This window comes from Rhinopithecus bieti, unplaced genomic scaffold (assembly GCF_001698545.2).
Source record: "Rhinopithecus bieti isolate Rb0 unplaced genomic scaffold, ASM169854v2 scaffold_13259, whole genome shotgun sequence".
NCBI lineage: Eukaryota > Metazoa > Chordata > Mammalia > Primates > Cercopithecidae > Rhinopithecus > Rhinopithecus bieti.
The window spans coordinates 3,013,391-3,037,895 of NW_016807544.1; the positions used below are offsets into that span (position 1 = coordinate 3,013,391).

The 24,505-nt window shown below is 44.1% G+C and overlaps 1 protein-coding gene and 1 pseudogene across 17 annotated transcripts in view; both read right to left on the minus strand.

Moving 5' to 3' along the window:
- The window catches only part of NUMB (NUMB endocytic adaptor protein), a 200,851-nt gene that overhangs the window by 3,646 nt on the left and 172,700 nt on the right, over window positions 1–24,505 (minus strand). For 9 of the 16 annotated variants that reach the window (XM_017882804.1, XM_017882808.1, XM_017882806.1 and 6 more), the window contains 6 exons: window positions 23,494–23,568; window positions 13,560–13,700; window positions 8,423–8,627; window positions 5,450–5,743; window positions 3,741–3,887; window positions 734–880 (listed from right to left, as the gene is read on the minus strand). In XM_017882804.1, coding sequence (XP_017738293.1) covers window positions 734–880; window positions 3,741–3,887; window positions 5,450–5,743; window positions 8,423–8,627; window positions 13,560–13,700; window positions 23,494–23,568 — 1,009 coding nt within the window. The remainder of the gene's footprint in view (window positions 1–733; window positions 881–3,740; window positions 3,888–5,449; window positions 5,744–8,422; window positions 8,628–13,559; window positions 13,701–23,493; window positions 23,569–24,505) is intronic. The other 7 variants (XM_017882810.1, XM_017882809.1, XM_017882805.1 and 4 more) reach the window with 3 other exon arrangements.
- Window positions 15,262–18,585, minus strand: LOC108536219 (bromodomain-containing protein 2 pseudogene; annotated as a pseudogene). Its single transcript, XR_001887458.1, has one exon. The product of XR_001887458.1 is annotated as a bromodomain-containing protein 2 pseudogene (transcript).

Here is a 24,505-nt window from a genome sequence, read left to right on the forward strand (position 1 = left end):
ATAGATGTTTTTTACAGAAAACTAGAAGGCACAAAAAAGCAAAATGAAGTGCTTTTGTAACACTTTTTGTAGGCCTCCTATTGTAGGAGGCAGGGCCTCCTCTTTCTACAGGCATGTCTGCACATCACCAAATCCAGTGATGGATTTTCTGAGGTGGGGCCCTGGAATCTGCTTTTTTTCTTTTTTCTTTTTTTGAGACAGAGTATTGCTCTGGCGCCCAGGCAGTGTGCAGTGTGCAGTGTGCAGTGTGCAGTGTGCAGTGGCGCAATCTTGGCTTACCGCAACCTCCGTCTCCTGGGTTCAAGTGATTCTCCTGCCTCAGCCTCAAGTAGCTGGGACTAGACTATACGTGCATGCCACCACGCCTGGCTAAATAGAGACAGGGTTTCACCATGTTGGCCAGGATGGTCTCAATCTCCTGACCTCGTGATCCACCCACCTCGGCCTCCCAAAGTGCTGGGATTATAGGCATGAGTCACCACGCCTAGCCGGAATCTGTATTTTATAAAAGCTCTGTGGATGGTTTGGTTCCACAGTCCTAATGACTATCAGTCTGATTTCTTTTGTTCTCCTTCACCATCCTTTCTTATGTAAGCAGCTTATCTCCAGGAGGGAACATAGGTTTCCTGAAAGGATTCCTCCCTAGTTCCCACTCAGCTAACTGGCTGAGTTGTAGAACCAGGGTCACTTATCTGATCCCAGAAATCCTCAACACCATCTGTGGCCACCTTACCCGAACATGTGGCTGCAATTTCCTTGTTAGCAGCATCAGGGGCATGGGCCCAAGGGTTGGTTTCACGCACAGGCATTGCTACGGGTGCTAGAGCAGTATGGGCTGGCTTAGCAGCAAGCACATGGAAGGCTGAGTCAGTGCCATTAGCTACAATGGGAGCAGACAACATCAATGGAGTTAATTCATGCAGGGTGTACAAGTGATCCCTTGGAGCTGCGTCAGTCAAGTGAATGTACAATACTGGTGGAATGGAGAGAGAGAAGAGTTGATGTTTGGGAAAACCATGAAATCTTAGATTGGATGTACATGCCATTAGGCAAAGAAGGAATTAGAGGTTGTAATTTTTAAATGGTTGTATAGTAAAGTCAAATGACTGTCCTAGGAAAATATGTGCATGGGGAGAGGGGAAATGAAACCTACAACAACAATTTCAAATTAAGGTGAACAGAGCTGCTCTGTCTTAGGAGTAGCAAAAAATATCTAACTATTCTAAATATAGCTTAGCCTTTGGCATAATGAAGTAGGTACAGCATTTCCCTCTTCTTCACTTTTCCAAAAGGTCAAATTATGTTAACAATAATACTGGTTAAAAATAGGCCAGGCGTGGTGGCTCACGCCTGTAATTCCAGCACTTTGGGAGGCTGAGGTGGATCACCTGAGGTCAGGAGTTCGAGACCAGCCTGGCTAGCATGGCGAAACCCCGTCTCTACTAAAAATACAAAAATTAGCTGGGCGTGGCGGCGTGCACTTGTAATCCTAGCTACTAGGGAGGCTGAGGCAGGAGAATCACTTGAACCTGGGAGGCGGAGGTTGCAGTGAACCGGGATCACACCACTGCACTCCAGCCTGGGCAACAGAGTAAGACTCCATCTCAAAAAAAAAAAAAATTACTCCTTGTTTCCTTTTCAAAAGTTAAAATGTGTACATGATTCGTTATTATGTGCTAGTCATTAAGCTAATATTTTACATGCATCATTTCATTTAATTCTCTCGAAAACCCCATGAGTCTGGTATTATCCCCCTATTACAGATGAGAAATCAAAGTTGGTATGTTTTCATTTGCTTGATAAATTTGTAATTTGCTACAGAATTAATTTCAACTTTTTACAAAGATGTTTTTCCCCCCTGTGATGTTTACAATATCACAAAGTACCTACTATTCTTTCCTCATCTCCCCTTATTAAAATCTGCAAACGCTTGTTCCTTTTATTCCAGATATCTATATTAGTTTCTACTCCTTAGCCCAACTCCCAATAACATTTAGTATGGTGTAGACAAGCACCTTCCCCTGACCTACAATATAATTATGTCCTTTTTAGGACTGGACAGCCATGCCTATGGTGTTGGTACTATATATATATATTTGAGATGGGGTCTTGCTCTTGTCACCCAGGCTGGAGTGCAATGATCTCGGCTCACTGCAACCTCTGGCTCCCAGGTTCAAGCGATTCTCGAGTAGCTGAGATTACAGGTGCCTGCCACCACGCCCAGCTAACTTTTGTATTTTCAGTAGAGACGGGGTTTCATTATGTTGGCTAGGCTGGTCTTGAACTCCTGACCTCCGGTGATCTGCCTGCCTCAGCCTCCCAAAGTGTTGGGATTATAGGCGTGAGCCACTGCGCCTGGCCGGTGTTGGTACTATTTACCTAGGGTTTGTCTAAAAGACTGCCTTTGCTTTTTTGTTGGCAAAAAAAATTTTTTTTCACCTAGAAACTGGGAGCCTTTCAAAGGCAGGGAAAGGAAACTGAAATATTCAATTGTGTGCACTTAGTGCCTTGTAGGCAGGCAGAATCAGCAGAATGTAATGGATACTATATTCAGGAAGACCTGAGTTTAAATCCTGTCTGTATGATCTGGGCAATTTACTTATTCTCTCTGAGCCTCTTTTTTTTTTTTTTTTTTTTTCATCTGTAACACCTACCTCACAGGGTTGTTGTGGGGATTAAATGAAATAATGCATGAATACCTACCACAATGTGGCAAGCAATGTGTAAGTGCTCAATAAATTGTGCCTATTATTACTGGTATTATAAATGTTTGTTAGATGACATGAAAAGTCATTTGGTATACATGACTATGAAGGTTTATTAAAAGAAAAGAAAAGACCCTTGGAGGAAAAGCGTGCAGTTCTTCCAGTAGAAGTAGGGCACTATCTCCGGAGTAAAACTTTCTCTGAGCTCTCTTTCGAAAGAAACGGAGAAACAGCAATTATAGCAGCTGAAATTCTACAAGTCTGTAATTTAAGTTACATAAATTCTTTGCTGACCTCCAAGTCAATATCCACTATTTAGTATCTCTGAAAACAACTTTTAACTCTTCAATGCCACAAACGCAAATTTTAAGATACTTGTTATAGAAGATGAACTACAGAGCTCAAAGGAGTGCCTTTTTCTTTATAAGCCTCTCTGACAGGGCAGAGACTAGGTGAGTCCAGGGCTTCTCAACCTTGGCACCACTGACATTTTGGGATGGATAATCCTTTGTTGTGGGTGCTGTCCTTTACACTGAAGGATGTTTAGTGGCATTCTTGGCCTCTAACCACATGCCAGTAACACCCCCAACCCCTGACTTGTAAAGCCCCAAAATGTCTCCAGACAGTGAATGACAAATTTTGCCCCTGATTGAGAACCACTACACTAAAGAAAGCATAACCTTGGAACCAATTCTGATGACTACTGTTTTTGGGAAACTGGCTGGGTATGCTGATCCTTAACAGTCAAGTGGGAAATAAAGTAGTAGGTTGGGACTATAGAAATTTCTTATAGAATGGGGTGAAAGATGGGCACATGCAGAATGACAAACACAGACATCTTAGAAAACAGGAAGGGGAACAAAGCACAAAGACATTGTTGAATAGAGAAATCAATGAATCTAAGACATCAAATAGAGAAATTAATGGGTCTGACCAGATGTTGGGAAGCTCAGGATGCCAACTTACAGTTAGTGAGCAGTGTACTAAAAGTACTGGTTGTAAAGAGAACAGCTGAGCAGGTCAGAGGGCACCAACCTTGGAAGGTAGGAGATTGTGGTGCCACCACTGTCACTGGTTTGGTCATCGGAGCAGATGAGAAGGGGTCCTCAGGTGTGCTGAAGGCATTGGTGATCTGTGAGCACAGGGAGCTGATGCTCTCTGCCTCCCCTTCTACCTCTGGCACTGCAAGGCAAACAGAAAATGGCTCCAGACACAAAAATGGAATAATCCTGAAATTTGACAGTATGATGCAAGCTGGCATTTTATACAGTATCTCTTGTTTATGGAAAAAAAGGCTCAATTAACTGTACGGCGGGGCTACAAAACCAGTTTCAAAAAATTTACTGGCCACAATTTCATTGGCTTTTCAGATGGGAAAGTATAAAATGTCAACAATTAATGTACTAAGGCACATCTTCCTCCCTTATTTCTTCATTTCCTCCTCTTATAACACTGTTGGGAATCTGTCCTTTTTGTGCTAAGATGTTTAGCTAGCCAGATCTTTCTAGAAGACATATGCAACCTGTATGCCTTCCAACACGTTCTCAAGGCTGTGATCTGAATTAGGTTCTGGAGCCTTTAGTAATTCTGTCAGGAAAATGCGTTAAAGTCTGGGACACTAGTGGATGCTTAGTGCTTTTCTCTGTAACAACTATGATAATGTCATCAATCTCATTTTTCTCCAAAGTCTCTAGTACTAAGCATATGATCTATGATAACATGAATAAGTGAGCAGAGGTGTAGGACGCTAGGGCCTTTAATCTTAATACCGACTCTAGGATACTTTTGTATCACTAAAGAAGCTAATTATGTGTGCTAAAGCTCTGTTTGCTCATCTGTAAAGAGAATAATAATTTTTATTCCCTGTCTGCCCTAGAAGGAGACTGAGCTGAAATGAGGTACCTCAGCTGAGAGCTGAAAAGACCCTCTGTAATCATCTAGTCCAACTATTCTTTAGGCCTAGTTTCATATGTCAGATGAACTTAACTCTGTACTTTTATACCATCAGTAGGAATGGCCTATTGAGACAGCTTCCTCATATTCTGTTATAGCAATGGCTTGACATGTCTCAGAGCGAGGTAAAATAGAGCCCAACAAAAGCACTGACCAGATCTAATACTTTAGCTACAGATTTTATGATGAGGATAGACCTATAGGGGCTGGCATAGCTGTACAGAGGCCACACGAAGGCCTGTGGGACAGTTCTGAAAGGTAATGAATATTTGTGAACAAGTCCACTGTCTGTGATGAACAACAGATCTTAGATGTACACAAGACACCTGTCTAGAGTTTCCTCCCTATGGAGCCAAACAGCCAGAAGGACAATGAGCACATATCCATTTCTTCTGCTGGTAATGCTATGTGTTTCTAAGGCCTCTTTAATTAATTCCCTGCTGGGTCCCAAATGGCAGAATAAGAATAGAAACTTGAGACCCTTGATGTTTGGAAGCAGGTTGGCTGAGAGGCAGTGAATGCTCTTACATCGAGACAAACCACAAATCTTGAGGCTTAGGCTAGAAATTCCACAATGGCTCTGATGCCTGTTTGTTGAAGAGAAATTATGGATTCACATCCCCCTCCATGGACCTTAGTTTTCCCACTATGGGAAATGACAAAAGATACAACTATCAACCAACCTCAGGGAAAGAGGAATGCCTAGTTTAATGGGATTTGTGTCTTCATGGGAAGTGATGAGAATGCTTCAGTGCTCGAGTACCCAGTGAGTCAGGTAGATGCTACATTACCTGCATTTTTAATGGGGAAATCAGTCTTCCTCTGCATAGTGGAAGGCAACTCATTGATGCGTAGGGATAGTTGGCGTTTAAAGGGTGACATCTTCTGGCTAAGAGCAGGAAATCCTCGGAAAGAGCCTTGGCGAGCAAGCTGTTCAATTGGAGCATGCCGGCGTGGGATGGCATGAGGATTGTTCATCTCCAGAGAGGTCGTGGTATCAGAAGTAGGAGAGGTGGGAGAGGATGGGGATGGAGCAGTGTTGCCAGGGGCCACTGATGAACCAACGACTATCTTATCTGTTTCAGCTCAAGAAAATAAAGAGAATGAAGACCTTAGCAATGTCTTCAAATAATTTGAGTTTACAGAGCTGACAAATGTGAAAGCCCTCTAGGTCCTTTTACCCATTTCCTTAATGTCTCTTAAAAGATAAGTTAGAAGTAGGGTTCAGATCCATTTTTCAGACAGATAAAAGGCTTAGTAATGTACCATATATCACATAGCATATCTACTAGGAAATGTTAGATCTTTTATTCTCATTCAGTGATTTATAAATTAAGACTGTGAACAAGATCTTAAAAACTCAGTTCCTATGAATTCCTAATATGTGGTCTTTTAAAGAATGATTCATGATTTCCAATGCTTGTGAGTTAGGGGAGGAGAACTTTGGGAACTGCAGCATTAGAAAGGTCTAAATAAGCATAAGTTTAACCATGTATCTTTGATTAGGTGTCAAAGAATGTCATACATAACAGTCTTTATTTATTTACTGTTTGAGATGGAGTTTCGCTCTTTTTGCCCAGGCTGGAGTGCAATGGCATGATCTTGGCTCACTGCAACCTCCACCTCCCAGGTTCAAGTGATTCTCCTGCCTCAGCCTCCCAAGTAGCTGGGATTATAGGTGCATGCCACCACACCCAACTAATTTTGTATTTTTAATAGACACGAGGTTTCATCGTGTTGGCCAGGCTGGTCATGAACTCCTGACCTCAGGTGATGCACCTGCCTCGGCCTCCCAAAGTGCTGGGATTACAAGCGTGAGCCACCACGCCCAACCTAAAGCAGTCTTTAAATCATGCATTTGTGGTTCATTTGAATAAAAGCATGCAGTAGTAACATTTTGAACTGGATTAAATTTGATTAAATATAAGACTGTGGGTACCAGTTGAGTTCCATTCTGATTGTGACAAATCTCAACCACCAACTCTCACAATCCTTTGTAGATCTTGGGACTCAATCTCTTTGCAGTTGCTGTACATAACAATGAATATTAATTGGTGGTATTAAAGAACATGCTTAATTAGTGAATAGTCTGAAGACCACTAAAGCATATTAAATAACAGTAATACGGGTTAAATTTTCTAGTATAGATAGCATGATGTTTTCGCCCTTTGGCTTCCTGGTGCAAATATTTACAAGAAATGAAAAAAAATCACTATCAATAATTTCATTTCAAATAAAAATATGTATGCTTTTTTTTTGGAGGGGGGTTAAGAATTAGAGCTGTTTGGGTCAGTATTTTAGTCAATGCTGCTATCCAAAAGGGCTGGTTTAAGGCCAGGTGCAGTGGCTCACACCTGTAATCCCAGCACTTTGGGAGGCCAAAGCAGGCAGATCAACTGAGGTCAGGAGTTTGAGACCAGCCTGGCCCATCTTTACTAAAAATACAAACATTAGCTGGGTGTGGTAGCATGCACCTGTAATCCCAGCTACTCAAGAGGCTGAGGCAGGAGAACTGCTTGAACCCAGGAGGTGGAGGCTGCAGTCAGTGGAGACTGCACCATTACATTCCAGCCTGGGCAACAGAACTAGACTCTGTCTCAAAAAAAAAAGAAAAAAAAAAACCCCAAATCAAACCAAAACAACAACAAAAAAAAGACTAGTTTAGAACTAAAAGGTTATAGTAAAAAAATTATCATATATATATATATTTGTTTGTTTTTAAGAGACAGGGTTTTACTGTTACCCAGGAGTGCAGTGGCATGATCACAGCTCACTGTAACCTTGTACTCCTGGGCTCCAGCAATCCTCTGGTCTCAGCCTCCCAAGCAGCTAGGGTTATAGATGTGCACCACCAAATATGGATAATTAATTTTTTTTTTTTTTTCTAGGGATAGGGTCTATGTTGCCCAGTCTGGTCACAAACTCCTGGCCTCAAGTGATCTTTCTTCCTCAGCCTCCTTAAGTATTGAGATTACAGCTGTGAGCCACTATACCTGGCCTCAAAATTATATTAATGTCTATTAGTTAACCTGAATTGTTTGTGCTTGTCTTGTTGGTTTTAACCCTACTTATATACAAGAATGCAAAAATATTTTCAAGCCCTATCATTTAGTTCTAAAATATACCCAACTCACATTTATAGACTGCCAACTAACTTGAATGTTTGTACAGGCATTTCTGCTGTGATGCCATGTGTACCTAAATAAAACACTCTATAAAATCATACCCTAAATTAAATTAACAGAGCTATGGGAAAAAGAGTTATAGGCTTACCTCTCAAAATCTATAGACTTTTGTGACTAGAAAGCACTAAAAACCAGCAATAATCTCATATAAGCAGTATTACTGTTAAATCTCTCTGCTAGCATCATAGTCCGTGGATGCTTTGCAGCCTTAAGCCCTGGGACCTGTGCTGCTTTCTTTAAGATGCAGGTACTTACTTCATTTGCTTCTCATAGAGATCAGATGCATCAGAATTAAAAAGGTATTTCAGGATGGAAGGAAGGGGGTAAGAGATGTCTCTGCAGCTTCTTCAACTGCACTCTGATTCCTCAGATAGTTTACTATAATGGAGTAAATATTTTGAAGCCATTAAACTAGCCACTCTAAAGGAAGCAGTTTTAAGATTTTCAGCTTTGTTATAAGGTTTTATATTGCTAAGGGTTCTCTTTGATTATGAGAAAACTTATCCCTGGTAGCTTCAAAATAATACTTTGTTGGGAAAAACTGCATTCCATAAATACACACTGTAGAACAGATTGTACCTTTCTTGGCATCTTGCATTTGTTTCATGATCTCCTCTCTTTCTGCTTGTTCAGTGGCTGTTGTGATACGGAATGATCCTTCTCTTGTAAAAGTGGTTCGACTAGCATCAAAAGTAGCAGTCACTCCACATTCCTTCTCCCGCTTCTGCTTGCGCTCTAAACAGGCTGCAAAAGCACAGCCTACTGCATGGCTCAACCTTTCACCCTGTAGAGAGCAGGTTTTAAAAGCTTTTCAGAATTACAAGACTAACAATTACATACAAATAAGTCCTTTTTTTTGGTTTTTGAGACAGAGTCTTGTTATTACCCAGGCTGGAGTGCAGTGGCGCAGTCTCTGCTCACTGCAATCTCTGCCTCCGGGCTCAAATAATTCTTGTGCCTCAGCCTCCTGAGTAGCTGGGACTATAATCATGCACCACCACACTTGGCTAATTTTTGTATTTTTATTAGAGATGGGGTTTTGCTATGTCGGGCAGGCTGGTCTCCAACTCCTGGCCTCAAGTGGTCTACCCGCTTCAACCTCCCAAAGTGCTGGGATTACAGGCGTGAGCTACCTATCACACTCGGCCCAAATAAGTCTGTTTTTATGAAAGCAAGATGTTGCAAATTCCAACTTAAAATTGTTTTAATATATTCATATGCCAAATTAATTTAAATGAATACATTTTCTTAGGTAGTGCTTATGATGGTTCAGTTCACTGTTACAAGCCTTGAAGTAAAGTGATAACCAGCAACCTGTGCTTTTGCAAGCAGCCATGGAGAACTCTTTATCACTGAGGCTCTGTCATGTCAGCCCTGGCCAACAGCTTAGAAGACTCTATGCAAGGTTTCAAGCCTTGACATGCAAGCTTCTAGTTGCCCTTTGGGGAAGGAGAGGGAATATTTACCAGCCATTTCTAAGAAACTACTGCAAAGGCAAGGCATATTTCAGGAACTTAATGCAGTGTTAGTATGTCTAGGAAAAAAAGTTGCAAACTTAAAACTTCTGATAAACAAATACAATTCCAGTGATTAAAAAGGAATGCGGCCGGGCATGGTGGCTCACATCTGTAATCCCAGCACTTTGGGAGGCCGAGGTGGGCAGATCGCTTGAGCCCAGGAGTTTGAGACCAGCCTGGATAATACAGTGAGACCCTGTCTCTAACAAAAAAGAAAAAGAAAATTAGGTCAGGTGGGATGGCTCACACCTGTAATCCCAGCACCTTGGGAGGCCGAGGTGGGTGGATCATGAGGTCAGGAGTTCAAGACCAGCCTGGCTGACACAGCAAAACCCCATCTCTACTAAAAACACAAAAATTAGCCGGGCATGGTGGCGGGTGCCCGTAATCCCAGCTACTTGGGAGACTGAGACAGGAGAATTGCTTGAAGTTGGGAAGTAGAGGTTGCTGTGAGCTTAGATGGCACCACTGCACTCCAGCCTGGGCAACGAGAGCGAAACTCTGTCTCAAAAAATAAATAAAAATAAAAATAAAGGCCGGGTGCAGTGGCTCAAGCCTGTAATCCCAGCACTTTGGGAGGCTGAGGCCGCGGTATCACCTGAGTCAGGAGTTCGAGACCAGCGCGGACACAACATGGACGAACCCTCCGTCCTAGCTAAAATACAAATAGTTAGGCATCCGATGGCACATGCTGATCGCCGAAAAAAAATAAAAAAAAGAGAGAGAGAGGAGCCTACTCTGGAGTCCCCTGAGGGCAGAGAATCACTAACTCAACCCGGGAGGTGGAGGTTGTGGTGAGCCAAGATCGTGCCACTGCACTCCAGCCTGGGCAACAGGAGCAAAACTCTGTCTCAAAAAAAAAAAAAATTAAAATAATAATAATAATAATAAAAAGAAAAGAAAATTAGTCGAGTGTGGTGGTGGTGTGTGTCTGTGGTCCTACTTGGGAGGTGGGAGGATCGCTTAAGCTTACAGTAAGCTGTAATTGTGCCACTGCACTCCAGCCCAGGTGACATAGTGAGACCCTGTTTCAAAAAACACTAACAATGAGACAAACGCTTTGCTGTCTCCCCTTTCTGAATCCTCCCTCTAAGCAACCTTCCTCATTTATGGCCCTCAGTGCTTTTAGGTTTTCCCCCAAACCTTTCCTATCTTCCTCTAGCTCTCTCTAATTCCCAACTCTACCTCCCAACCAAACACAGGCAAAAGCGAAAGCATGTTTTCATCCACACCGTCTACTTATAAAAGAATTAAGCAGATAAAACTGATTTATGTGTGGGAGGAGTGGAGGACGTACGTATATGAACAAAACACTGCTTTATATAGATACACTGGATTACCCAGAGTCAATTTAATAAATTTAATGGATTATTTTTAGCAGGGTTATCTGTATTTTAAACCATTTTGCTAATTGTGGAATAAAAAATCTAGAGATGGTATAATTGTTGGCATCATTCACAGTGAGAAGAGATATTTGGGAACAGGAAGTCTTTTGTGGTATTCTCAAAATCACACCACGTAGGCAGCTGCTCCTACACACGGCTCTGAACGAGTCATTTCACTGGATTTTGCATGACAGTATTAGTTATCATAAGGACAGGTAGAGGTTTAAAATGCTTTATGTCCCTAAGATTTTACTACCTTTGACTACTTTTTACTTTTTTAAAACTTTTAAACTTGTAAAAAAAACTTTTGACTACTTAAAGACTGATAGAATTACTCCATGAATCCACATGAGTTTCCATCTAACTTCCCAGTAGGACGATATTAGGCCAGATGTTAAAGCATGAAACAGGAGTACTAAAAGATTCTTCGAATGTGTTTGCATTTGAACGCAGCTCTATTATAAGGACAGAGCTACAGGTCAAGGAAGCTTATTCTTTCTCCTAGGCCTAGGGCAGAAGTTGTTGCAGAGTGACCTCATCCCCAACCAACAGCATCATCTGGGAACTTTCAGTGGAAATTCTGAAGTCCCAATCCCAAACTCACTGAATGAAAAATGCTGGAGATGGGGCCCAGCAATCTATGTTTTAAAACAAGTCCTCCAGGTGATTTTGATACAGTAGAACTATTGGCCTAGGAGATTCAAACAGCCTGCCAGGCCATGATTTGACAATAAAATGGTTTTTAAATTAGTGTCTGGAAACTCTTGAACTCCAGATTTTTAAAGTGTAGTGATAGCAAAATTAATAAATTTGTGGTTTACTTAGGGTCTGAGAAACAGAGGACAAAAGCATAGTTCAGTTACTTCAACTCATTTTCAAAGCACCAGTGTCAAACCAAGGGAAGAACAGCTTAAACATTACTAGCTAAAATTTTTGGAGTAATGTGGGCCAGACCCTATGCTAAGTGTGCTTATACTCATTATCCAATTTAGTATTCACAACCACTTTCTCCATTTATAGAAGTGTATACCAAGACAGAGAATGTTAAGTAACTTGCCCCAAATCCCACAGCTAGTAAGAACCAGAATCTGAACTGGAACCCATATCTGACTCAGAGCCTGAGTTCTTAGCATTTGTTTACACCAGTGTCTCAAAGATCTTTAAACAATTTTGGTCAATTTTTAGAGCATGGCCACTACTTATCTTCCAGATTAAACTTTGGCAAGAGCTTTACTCACCTGTAACCTCTGCCTCCTGGGTTCAAGCGATTCTCGTGCCTCAGCCTCCTGAATAACTGGGATTACAGGCACCCGCCACCATGGCCGGCTAATTTTTGTATTTTTAGTAGAGACAGGGTTTCATCATGTTGGCCAGGCTGGTCTTGAACTCCCAACCTCAAGTGATCTGCCCACCTCGACCTCCCAAAGTGCTAGGATTATAGGCATGAGCCACCGGGCCTGGCCTATTTTTATTTTATTTTTGAGATGGCGTCTTACTCTGTCATCCAGGCTGGAGTTCAGTGGCACAATCTTGGCTCACTGCAACCTCTGCCTCCCGGTTCAAGTGATTCTCCTGAGTCAGTCTCCCAAGTAGCTGGGATTACAGACGTGCGCCACCACACCTGGCTAATTTTTGCATTTTTAGTAGAGACAGGGTTTTACCATGTTGGCCAGACTGGTCTTGAACCCTTGACCTCAGGTGATCTGCCCACCTCAGCCTCCCAAAGTGCTGAGATTACAGGTGTGAGCCACCATGCCCAGCCAGTATTTCTTCTTTTTTTTAGACGGAGGCTTACTCTGTTGCCCAGGATGGAGTCAGTGACGCAATCTCAGCTCACTGCAACCTCCGCCTCCCAGATTCAAGCAATCCTTCTGCCTCAGCCTCCCGAGTAGCTGGGACTACAGGCATGTGCCACCATGCCTGGCTAATTTTTTTGTATTTTTAGTAGAGACGGGGGTTTCACCATATTGGCCAGGCTGGTCTTGAACTCCTGACCTCGTGATCCGCCTGCCTCGGCCTCCTAAAGTGCTGGGATTACAGGTGTGAGCCACCGTGCCTGGCCAGTATTTCTGTTTTTATAATAGTTGAAAGTATACTGCACTCAGTTGTTTTTTTTTTTTTTTTTGGGAGACAAGGTCTCACTCTGTCACCCAGGCTGGAGTATAATGGCACGATGACTCACTGTAGCCTCCAACACGTAGTCTCAAGTGATCTGCTCGCCTCAGCCTCCCAAGGCATGTAGCATGTAGCTAGGACTACATGCATGTGCCACCATGCCTGGCTAATTTTTTAACTTTGTGAAGATGAGGTCTTGCCACGTAACCCAGGTTGGTTTCCAACTTGTGGTCTCAAGTGATCCTCCCGCCCTGGCCAAAGTGCTGGGATTATAGGGGTGAGCCATCAGGCCCAGCCAAGTTCTTTCATTTGTAGTAGTCTCTTTGCAAATACATTTTTAATACCATACCCATATGTGTTAGCAAACAAATACATTTAAGAACTCTGAAAATACTTCCAATAATTAAAAGTTTCAAATAAAGTTTAGCAACCACTATCACCAGACCATTTTTACCTTCCTTTAATGATCTTTGGTTTCAGCCAATCATTTTGTTCAGTGAGTTGCAACTCCCAGGGTTACACCAAGAGTGTAAAATATTTGAAAGGAGCTGAAAGTAGGCTAGTTTAGGCACTTCCAAGAGCAGCTGTAGCAGCACATACTTGTTAAAAATGTAGTAGAAACCGCTTGGCTGAGCAAACCCAGAAAGAGCCCAGCTAACTGAGAATACTCATCATGAAATACGTATTTGTTGGACTCACTGTGTCCTTGACAGCCATGAAGCAGTGACAGATCCAGCGACGAGTGGTGCCATCACGACATATGTAAGAAAAGGCTCTATCAAAGTTCCTATCTGGGGCACAGAAAGAAACTTTCTCTATCGTCTGGTCAACTATGAGGTCCTAGAAAATAGGACACACAAAGAAAGACTTATGAGGTTATTTGAGCTTCTCAGAACACAGGATGTTCATTTCATGATGCACAATCCATACATCTGATACAGCTAGGCTATGGAATAGCTAGATCTGTGTCCAGCAGTTTAAATACTGAGAATTGGACTTAGCAGCAGATATCCTAAGAGGCACTTTGCCCAGATACTTCTCTCATCTACATGTTCTAAAGCATATGCTTGTTGATTCTAGTTTTACATCTCTTTCATGGTAGATCCCACATTCAACAATATATGTAAATCAGTATCTTTACTCCTTTGGGTTTATTTCCAAATATAAGCAAATACATATAATAGTCATGTTTATGCTACCTTCGTTACACAATGAACACTACACACATACACACACAGTTCTGCGCCTTGCTTTTTTACATTAGATATACCCTATCCAGTGAATTTACTTCAGATACTATATTTTTCAGGTGTGGAATTTCCATTTGTTTTTCTTTTCTTTTTTTTTTTGGACAGTCTCGCTTTGTCACCCGGGCTGGAATGCAGTGGCGCGATCTTGGCTCACTGTAACCTCTGCCTCCAGGGTTCAAGCAATTCTTCTGCCTCAGCCTCCTGAGTAACTGGGACTACAGACGTGTGCCACCACACCCGGCTAACTTTTTGTGTTTTTAGTAGAGACAGGTTTCACTGTGTTAGCCAGGATGGTCTCAATCTCCTGACCTCATGATCCACCTGCCTCGGCCTCCCAAAGTGCTCGGATTACAGGTGTGAGCCACCGCTCCCAGCCATTTGTTTCTTTTTCATAGTTTCTATTCTCTGCCAAGATTTCTATCTCTTCATTCAATATGAACATATTTCCTTTCTGTCACTAAGTATAGTTATAATCCCTACTATACACTATTTTCATTTCTGTTAAGGTAGCACTCTACTTCAATGTACCATTTTCTGTACTAGTTGTGGTGATGCTACAAATACAAAACAAAATAATGACTCAAAGACAAGAGATGTTTATTTCTCTTTTTTTTTTTGAATAATATTTTCTTTTTATTTACAAGTTAGAATCAACAAGACAGTCCAAGACCCAAATGGGGGATTGACTGAAACCCCCAGGCCCTCAAATGGAGCGGAAGAAAAATGGGAGAAAACAGGAGCTTAGCAAAGAAAAAAAAAAAACTCAACGTAAAAAAAAAGAGCTCCCCCTTCTTCCCTCCCCGTGGAGGGCTTGAGGGACCATGGCCCCACCCTTCCAGCCTTACCTAGCTTTAAAATGAAATTAGAACAAAACAAACTTCAAAACAGGGCCCTTAGAAGTGAATAGGCCACTATGGCCTCAGGTAACTCTAGATCAGGGCTTTGCACATTTCCCACCTTGCCCTGCCCCCATTTTGCATGGGCCGGCTCTGTGTCCAAGAGCGTCACTCACCCAATGCGGGCTAAGGAATTCAAGTGTTATTTTGTCCACGTCCCTCCTTCAGTTAAACCATCCCCTGCATCCCTCCCCACTGCAGAGCCAGCCTCTCCTAGAGGGGGACGGGGGGGGGGGGGGGGCGTGTGAGATGAAGAAGCTGTCACAGCAAAGGTGAAGGGCAGGTGGCAGGGGTGGTCTAGGCGGTCCGGTCCTGTGCGAGCCCTCCTGCCCCATCTGGCCTGACCCCTTAGCCTGCAGTTAATCACTGGTGTCTGTAAGAGGAGGCACGATGAAGAGGAGCCTGGAATCTGAGCTGGAGCTGGAAGCGCTAAGGCGTGACACTGCTACTTGCTGTGCAGAGTATGACTCTGTTTTCTCACTCACTTTCTTGGGGGGCTTTTTAGTGGAATTGAGCTGTCCGCTGACATCTTGTAACCGCTTTTCTAATTCCCGCTTTTTCTCCAAAGCTAGTTCCTCCTTTGTCTTTCCCACAGGCTTCTTAATGGTGTAGGGCTTCCGAGGTTTCTTACGCAGGCAGGAAAGGACATAGCGCTCAAGCTCTCTAAGTGTGGATGGCTTGAGTGTTTCAAAATCCATCTCGATCTCTTCTGGGTTTGAATCACGTAAAGAGGGCTCCCTGGCTTGGATTATACGCACAACTCGGCCCAGTTTCTCCCCAGGTAATTTGTTGATGTCCAGGCTCAGCTGCCGCTTCTCATCGTAACTCATGGGCCTGCTCTCTTCCTCCTCCTCTGAATCATAACCTGTAGGCAGGGCAGGTGGGGCTGTCTTTGTGGCCTTTTTGGGGAGCTTGGTGCCACTTCCTCCAGAAGGTCCAAAGCCAGAAAGGCCTAAAGCAGCACTGCCACCCCCACTGCCACTTGCTTTCTTGGACTTCTTGGGCTGAGGTGGGTGGGGTGCCCGAGGCCCCTTGTCATCTTCATCGGCCCCAGCTCGGCCTCGATGCTTCTCTGCCTTCCGTTTCTTCTTTTTCTCTTTTTTCTCTCTTTTCCTCTTGGGCTTAGATATTGGACCCTGGGACAGAGCAGCCAGTTGTTCGTGTACAGCCCGAAGCTGTTCCTGTAGTTCTGCTAAGCGATGAGCCCTTTCTTCCTCCGAGTCTGAGCTTTCACTCTCTTCTTCTTCCTCCTCGTCCTCCTCATCCTCCTCCTCCTCTTCCTCAGAGGAGCTCTCACTGCTACTTTCCTCACTGGAGGACTCTGAAGATGATTTGGCCAAACCAGGGGGCATGGCAGTAGAGACTGGTAAAGGCCCTGGTTCCAGTGGTTCATCTGGCATCTTGGCATAACGGAACTCAAATACATCCTGTAGCTTTCGTGCCATTGCCACAACATCGTGATCTGGGGGATTGTACTTATAGCAGTTGGAGAACATAAGCCGTACATCAGCAGCAAACTCCTGTGCATCCCGGTAATCACGGTTCTCCATCTTCCGCTTGACAGTGCTGAGGTCCATGGGGTGCTTAATGATGTCATGGCAGTCATGCAGGCCAAGTGTAGAAGCATCCACTGGTTTATAGAAAGGCCAAGCATAGGCAGCATGCTTCTTAGAGAGTAACTCCTTCAAAATGCCATTGCAATGTTTTAATTGTTCTGAAAGCTTTCCTTTCTTAGAGCTATGGTGTTGTTGCTGAGAGTCAGGCAAGTCTTTGCGTGGGGGCTTGATGGGGCGACCACTCACTCTACGCATAGGGGGAAGCCGTGCTGCCTTAGGCTCAAGACTCCCAGGAGGGCTAGGTGGAGAACCAGGAGCCAGGATGGCTGTAGGTGTAGGGGTGGTAGTATCTGCTTTCCGCTTTACGCCTTTTTTCTTGGCAAGGGGCTGGGCTGGAGGAGCTGCAGTTAACAGCAAGGAGTGGGGGTCCAGCAGAGTATAGGGACTTGAGAAGTGGAGAGGAAATGACTGATGGGTGGGGAATGTTGAGGACAGTGGTAGGTATCTCAGGTGGGGGAATATACAGGGCTGTGTGTGACACAGAAGAAACAGCAGGCACCTGATGGGCACTGGTAACACTGCCCTGGAGCGCTGCCAACTTGGCCCCCTTCTTGTGGCTGTTCTTAGGGATGGTCACCACCAGTTCTTGCTCTTCTTGTGGCATTGATGCAACTTTCTGTAGGAAGATCTTTTCCAGCGTTTGCGCCATTAGGACAATATCATCAGTGGGCTTGTTGTAAATATAACAGTTGGTGAACATGGTATTAAAATCTTGCATACACTCTGAGGCAGCCCAATAATAATTGTTTTCAAGTCTCCTCTTAATAGTACCCATGTCCATAGGCTGTTTTATCATTTTGTGATAATCCGGTAGACCCAGTTTGACAGCATCCACAGGCTGCCGGAATGGCCATGCGAACTGATGTTTCCACAGAGCCTTCATCACTACCTTGTGTAGGTATTGCAGCTGGTTGGTAACTCGTCCTGGCTTTTTGGGATTGGACACTTCCGAGGGTGGTGGGTTGGCAGGGGTCAGTTGCAAAGCAGGCACCCATGCCATTGTGGGGCTCTCAAATCCCTCATACAAGAGAGAGGGTTTTCGAATCCTTTTCCCTGGTGCCGCTGCTTCTGGGCCCAGCCCCAGTAATCCTGCATTCCCTTCCCCAGGGAGCTTGTTGTGAGGGGTCACGTTTTGCAGCATCTTGACCGCAGGGAACCGGCGCTGCCCTCAGCCGCGGAAAGTCCGGGTGGCCTCGGTTCCCCTCACCGCCCGGTCCAGCATAACCCGGTAAGTACCGGGGAGACTGTTCCTCTTGGGCCTCCAGGCAACAAACCCCCTGCCTGACCGGCACGAAAGCAGTCCCTTTGGGGCCTCTCGGAGAGCTCCAGGCAGCTTGGCGCGCTCTGCAGATGGCGGACAGCAAGAAAATGGCGGCGGCCTCCGCTGAGGCGGGCGACTGAGGGACTGACTCTTCAAAGAACGGTCCCCGATCTCAGACACCGTCATCAATATAGCCCGCTGTTGGTCTGCAGGGATCCCCTCTTCTTGTCGGGAGCCTACGGGGCGGACGAGGTCCCGTTTCGATCTCGGATGGAGGCGGATGAACACGAAAAGTGGTTTAGGGAGCCGCCGCCTCCATCTTTGAAATCCTCTTGAGGGCGGAGTAGAAGGGGAGGACAGACTACCGGGATTGGCGGAGGCCCCGAAAAAAGGGAGGATTCAGGGGCTTCTATGGGGTCTGTACTTGTCCGCTGGGACCAGTGTCATAGGCCCGGGACTGAAGGCCCCCAGATTTCCAAGCGGATAGGAGGGGATTGTAAATGGGTCGGGCTGCCCCGGACGACCTCGAAGCTTCTGTATCCTCCAGGTCGCCCTAGAGGCTGCTCCACTCCAGCGCGAAATGGCGCCACCGAGCCCCGCGCCAGCCCTTTATATATAGGCGGGGAGGAGGAGCTTCGCCGCTCATGCGCGCCACCCCGCTCGAGATTTCCCCCACCCTCTCCGCGCGCGCTCGCTCACGCGGGTGAAGAAGCTGAGTCCAAGGGGAAGGAATACCTCTCCGCGGGAGCTTTTTCTATTGGCCAGTCGCAACGATGACGTCATAAACTTCATTTCCAAGGTGTCAGTCACCAGGCAGAAGAGTGCCTCAGAGAGGAAGTGGCAACCCGTCACATTTCCAAGCCAACTGGCTGAGCTGTGGTCCGCCGAATCCAGGCAAAGAGGATGGTTGGAAGGGGTGCGGAAGCCATCGCCCCAGAGCCTCCAGCACCCTCTCCCTGCCTCCCCTTCCAACAAAGTCTTCCCAGGCTTCCATGCACAGCACAACTGGAGACTGCCAAGCTCGGGCAGGTCGTGCCGTTCGTAGCTCCTCCATTGGCCAGACCGGCAGGGAAAGGGGAGGGGTCGCGTGGGCGTAGCCTGCCTGGGCCCGCCAGGGGTGTGGCCGCAAGACGCCCGGAGGGTCGCAAGACGCCCGGCGGGTCGTGGTTCTCCGCGGTAAGGCAGCTGCAGCGAAGAATCTGGATCCTAAAGCCTTCCAGGGGGCCTCCAAAGTTGCCCTCGGCTTGGTACGGGGTATGTAATCCGGGGTGTCAACCCCCCCCGGAAAACGAAGCCGTGTTGGGGAGGGGCGTAGCCCCAGCCCCAAGAGATGTTTATTTCTTGGTCAAACAATGAAAGAGGGAACTTAAAATCTGTCTGCTAATTCCAATATCTGAGTCATCTTGAAGTTGGGTCTTTATTGATTGTTATTTTGATAAGAATAAGTCAGACTTGTCTGTTTTGTTGTATGCTGAGTAACTGCATTGTAGACATTGTGAATGTTGTATGTGGAGAGTCTGGATTCCATTATATTCCTTGGAAGTGTTACGTTTTTGGTTTTATCAGGTAGCTTATTTGATTATACGCAAATGGAAAACTATCTTTTGAACAGCACCTCAGACATCAGGGTGTTTTTGTTCTTTTTTTGAGACTGCCTTGCTCCATCATCCAGGCTGGAGTGCAGTGGCACAATCACTGCTTACTGTAACCTCAACTCCTGGGCTCAAGCGATCCTCCCGCCTCAGCCTCCCAAGTAGCTAGGACTACAGGTGCATGTCACCATACATAGGTAATCAAGTATCAGTTTTTATATCCTTAGTTGGGCTATTTGGAGTCTGCCTTGAATCTACATGGCTAAAGGGGCAGAGATTAGGGCAGAATTTATGAACAGAATTTGGGACAGAATTACTCCTTTTTGGCTTATTTCCAGGATTCTCTTTTTACTTTCTTCTTTTGAGACAGTCTTGCTCTGTCGCCCAGGCCGCTGGAGTGCAATGGCGCAATCTCAGCTTACTGCAACCTCTGCCTTCCAGGTTCAAGTGACTCTCCTGCCTCAGCCTCCCAAGTAGCTGGAACCATAGGCACACACCACCATGACCAGCCAATTTTTTGTATTTTTAGGAGAGACAGGGTTTCAGCATGTTAGCCAGGCTGGTCTCGAACTACTGGCCTCAAGTGATCCACCCGCCTTGGCCTCCCAAAGTGCTGGGATTACAGGTGTGAGCCACCACGCCCAGCCTCTCTTTTTACCTTCTAGTGGCTATTGTTGCCTCAAATTCTGTCTTCTGCAATTTAGGAGGCTGAGGCAGGTGGATCACTGGAGGTCAGGAGTTCAAGACCAGCCTGGCCAACATGGTGAAACTCCATCTCTACCAAAAATACAAAAATTCGCTGGGTGTGCTGGCGGGTGCCTGTAATCCCAACTACTCGGGTGGCTGAGGCAGGAGAATTGCTTGAACCCAGGAGGCGGAGGTTGCAGTGAGCCAAGATCGCACCATTGCACTCCAGCCTGGGCGACAGAGCCAGACTCCATCTCAAAAAACAAACAAACAAAAAAATTATGTCTTTTGGTTTTTAAGACCAAAAAACTAAATGTTTCTCACTGAAGTTAGAGCTACCCTATATGGTACAGACTAGGGCCTATCCTTAAGCTAGAAGCTGTGAAATGGGAAATCACCCAATACAATTTCCTTCTTCTAAGTGTCGGCTTCTCTCTAGAATCTATCTGTTTGGGTTATTTTCTAGTGCCTTTGAATAACTGGGTTATTTTGTTTAGAATTTACAGTTGTTTGCTAGAGGGTCAGTCCAACAGAAGCTCTATTTAGCTATTGCTGGAAGTGAAACACACTGAACAGTCATTTTAAAACTTGTTTTTCTAATTTTTTTCTTTGTAACATAAATTTCATTTCCACATTTCCATTTGCAATTCATTTATCTCTTTTTCTTTCTTTTTTTTTTTTTGATACAGAGTCTTGCTCTGTTGCCCAGGCTGGAGTGCAGTGGCGCGTTCTTGGCTCACTTCAAGCTCTGCCTCCCAGGTTCATGCCATTCTCTGGCCTCAGCCTCCTGAGTAGCTGGGACTACAGGCGCCTGCCACCACGCCCAGCTAATTTTTTGTATTTTTAGTAGAGATGAGGTTTCACCGTGTTAGCCAGGATGGTCTTGATCTCTTGACCTCGTGATCTGCCTGCCTCGGCCTCCCAAAGTGCTGGGATTACAGGCATGAGCCACTGCACCCAGCCATTCATTTATCTCTTTTTCTAAGAAACTAAGAGTTACTATACCAAGTAGGAACACTAGGCTGAGTGCGGTAGATCACACCTGTAATCCCAGCACTTTGGGGTGCTGAGGTGGGAAGATGGCTTGAGCCCAGGGTTTTGAAACCAGCCTGGGCAACATAGTGAGACCCCATCTCTAAAAAAAGAAAAAAAAATCTGGGCCATGGTGGTGTGTGCCTGCAGTCCCAGCTACTTGAGAGGCTGGGGTTGCAGGATCCCTTGAGTCTAGGAGACTGAGGCTGCAGTGAGCTATGTCTGTGCCACTGTACTCCAGCCTGGGTGACAGTGTAAGACACTGTCTCAAAAAAAAAAGAAAAAACAAAAAACAAAAAACAAAAAAAAGGTAGGAACACTATCAGAATCAAGATACACATGAGTTGGGAGATGGGATAGCAAGGCAATCTGACAGAGCTTCTTGCTCAAAGGTTAAGGGCTTCAGATTTCAGCTTCTGTTCCACAAAAATTTGTGCAGATCATGGCATGGTGTTATCACAAATACTGATCCCAACATGGTATTAGTTCCTGCTTATAGCGAAATACAAGGTGGGAAGATGGTCCCAATGGTGACAAGCCACCAATGACTACTAATTACTACTATTCAGTGTGGAAAAAACTAAACTAATGAATGCCAGTGGTGTGAGTAGCCACAAGGGGGCAATATTACTTTCCAACTATTGTATAAAACAATTAAATACATAGCTTTCAAGTGTAACAAATTTCATCCAAACACTAATGAAAACTACAAAAGTTCCAAAAAATAATTAAAATGATCACTGTTTCCAACAGTAATGTACTAAAATTGAAGACTATTGCTTCTCTTGAACTTAAAAAAAAGTATGCAATGTAAGGTCAAATAACTAAAATGCAGCTATATTAAATCACTTGAAATTACCAGGCAAGTTGCCTATCAAAACTGGTTTTTACCTGCCAGACTTTCTCCCCTTTCAGTGGCATTTGAATTTTTTTTTTTAATTATCTTCTTGTTAAATTTTTTCCTGACTTTAGTTATTCTAGGAGATTTTAATTAATAATTAAATGTCCTTATATAACACCTTATGCTTTCTAGGGGTAGATCTGTGTGTCTATTCTTATTTAGGCATTTAGGATCACTGTTTCTCAAATGCAAAATGCTACCTATGATTTGAGATATTATTTGGATTCTAAGTAAATGTTAACCAAAGAGCCATTTACTAGTCCTTAAGATGTCACTTAAATTGAGTTTTGAGTCAAAAGCCAGGTTAATTAGTTCAAATATCATTTTCTTAAAATAGTGTTTTCTTCAGAGCAAGAAGAAATTTCAGATGTGGAGTCCATCTGTTTTTAATTTTAAAATATGGTAAAAGGATAGTTTATCATCTTTTATATCAAATTTGTGAGAGTGAAAACTTTTTTAAAAATATGTAAGAACAAAAATAGGCCACGCACGTTGGCTCATGCCTGTAATCCCAGCACTTTGGGAGGCCAAGGCAGGCAGATCACTTGAGATCGGACGTTCAAGACCAGCCTGACCAACAAGGTGAAACCTCGTCTGTACCAAAAAATACAAAAATTAGCGGGGCATGGTGGTCTGTGTGTGTAGTCAGCTACTTGGGAGGCTGAGGCAGGAGAATCGTTTGAACCCAAGAGGTGGAGGTTGCAGTGAGCTGGGATTGTACCACTGCACTCCAGCCTGGGCAACAAGAGTGAAATTCCATCTCAAAAAAAAAAAAAAAAAAAAGAACTCAGATCTTAACACTAAATGCTAATGCTTAGTACCTTAGACATGCTATGTCATGTAGAACAAAATGTTGAGAGAATACTATTTTTCATAAAGTAAATAAGTAACTAAAGTGGTTTCCTGAACATTAAATAGTCTCTCAGAAGATTGTACTTTGGACTAAGTGGAAGGATAAAACTTCAACAATATAATACCTTTCAACAGCTTAAGGGTATTATATCTGATCATTACAGATTTTTAAAAACATATGAGCAGTCCTATTTATGCTTATAAGAATCTTACCTTAGGTCAGACACGGTGGCTCACTCCTTTAATCCCAGCACTTTGGGAAGCCGCCGGTGGATCACCTGAGGTCAGGAGTTTGAGATCAGCCTGGCCAACATGGTGAAACCCTGTCTCTACTTATAGAAAAATTAGCCAGGCATGGTAGCACACCCCTGTAATCCCAGCTACTCGGGTGGCTGAGGCAGGAGAGTTGCTTGAACCCGAGAGACGGAGGTTGGAGTGAGCTGAGATCGCGCCATTGCACTCCAGCCTGGGCGACAAGAGTGAAACTCCATCTCCAAAAAAATAAAATAAAATAAAATAAATCAAAATCAAAATAAAGAATCTTACCTTAGTTTTTTCATCCACAACTCTGAGTCCATCTGCTGAGACCCACAGAACTGCTTTAACTGCTTTCTTTCCAGTCTTTTAAGAGAAACGAAAAGGGGAGGGGAGATACACATATACAATATTAAAAAAAAGTCATCTTCCACAGAAAACACTGACTTCTGCCTTCCAAAAGTCACAAGTACAGATGGAGTCCAAGTTCAGGAGTGGTACCCAAAGCCAGATACTCAAACCAAACTGCAGAAAAGTTCAGGAAAAAATAAGCCAAAGCCATTATTTTACAAACACAATGCAAAACAATAAGATAAAAGTAAGTAAAAGGGAAGTAACAGATGGAATAAAACCCAAGATATCACATTCCATAAAGGGCAAAGAATTCATAACTAGATTCTTCACCCATTTAAAAAATCAAGAAAACCAAGAGTCAGATACATATTAAACACATAAGGAGTTACACCACAAGTAGCGTCTACAAGTGTATTTAGAGCAAGAAGTAACATGTCTAAATTGAGATGTTGACCATTCTACTATCCTATGACCCCAGTATGTTATAGCAGGACCTTTGGTCACCTAAAATTTTCGTGTTAAAAACACAGTAAGTCTTCATTATTCTATTAACAATCTTTAAAAAGCCATTATTTGTTCTCTCAGAGTTAACACCGACATTTTTCCTAATAATTTTTTTTTTCTTGAGACAGAGTCTCACTCTGTCGCCCAGGCTGGAGAGCAATGACGTGATATTGGCTCACTGCAACCTCCTCACTCCCAGGTTCAAGCGATTCTCCTGCCTCAGCCTCCCGAATAGCTGGGATTACAGGCGCCTGCCATCACGCCTGGCTAATTTTTGTATTTCTAGTAGAGATGGAGCTAATTTTTGTATTTCTAGTAGAGAGATTTCTAGCACATTGGCCAGGCTGGTCTGGAACTCCTGACCTCGTGATCTGCCCGCCTCAGCCTCCTGAAGTGCTGGGATTACCGGTGCGAGCCACTGTGCCCAGCGTCTAATAATTTTAGA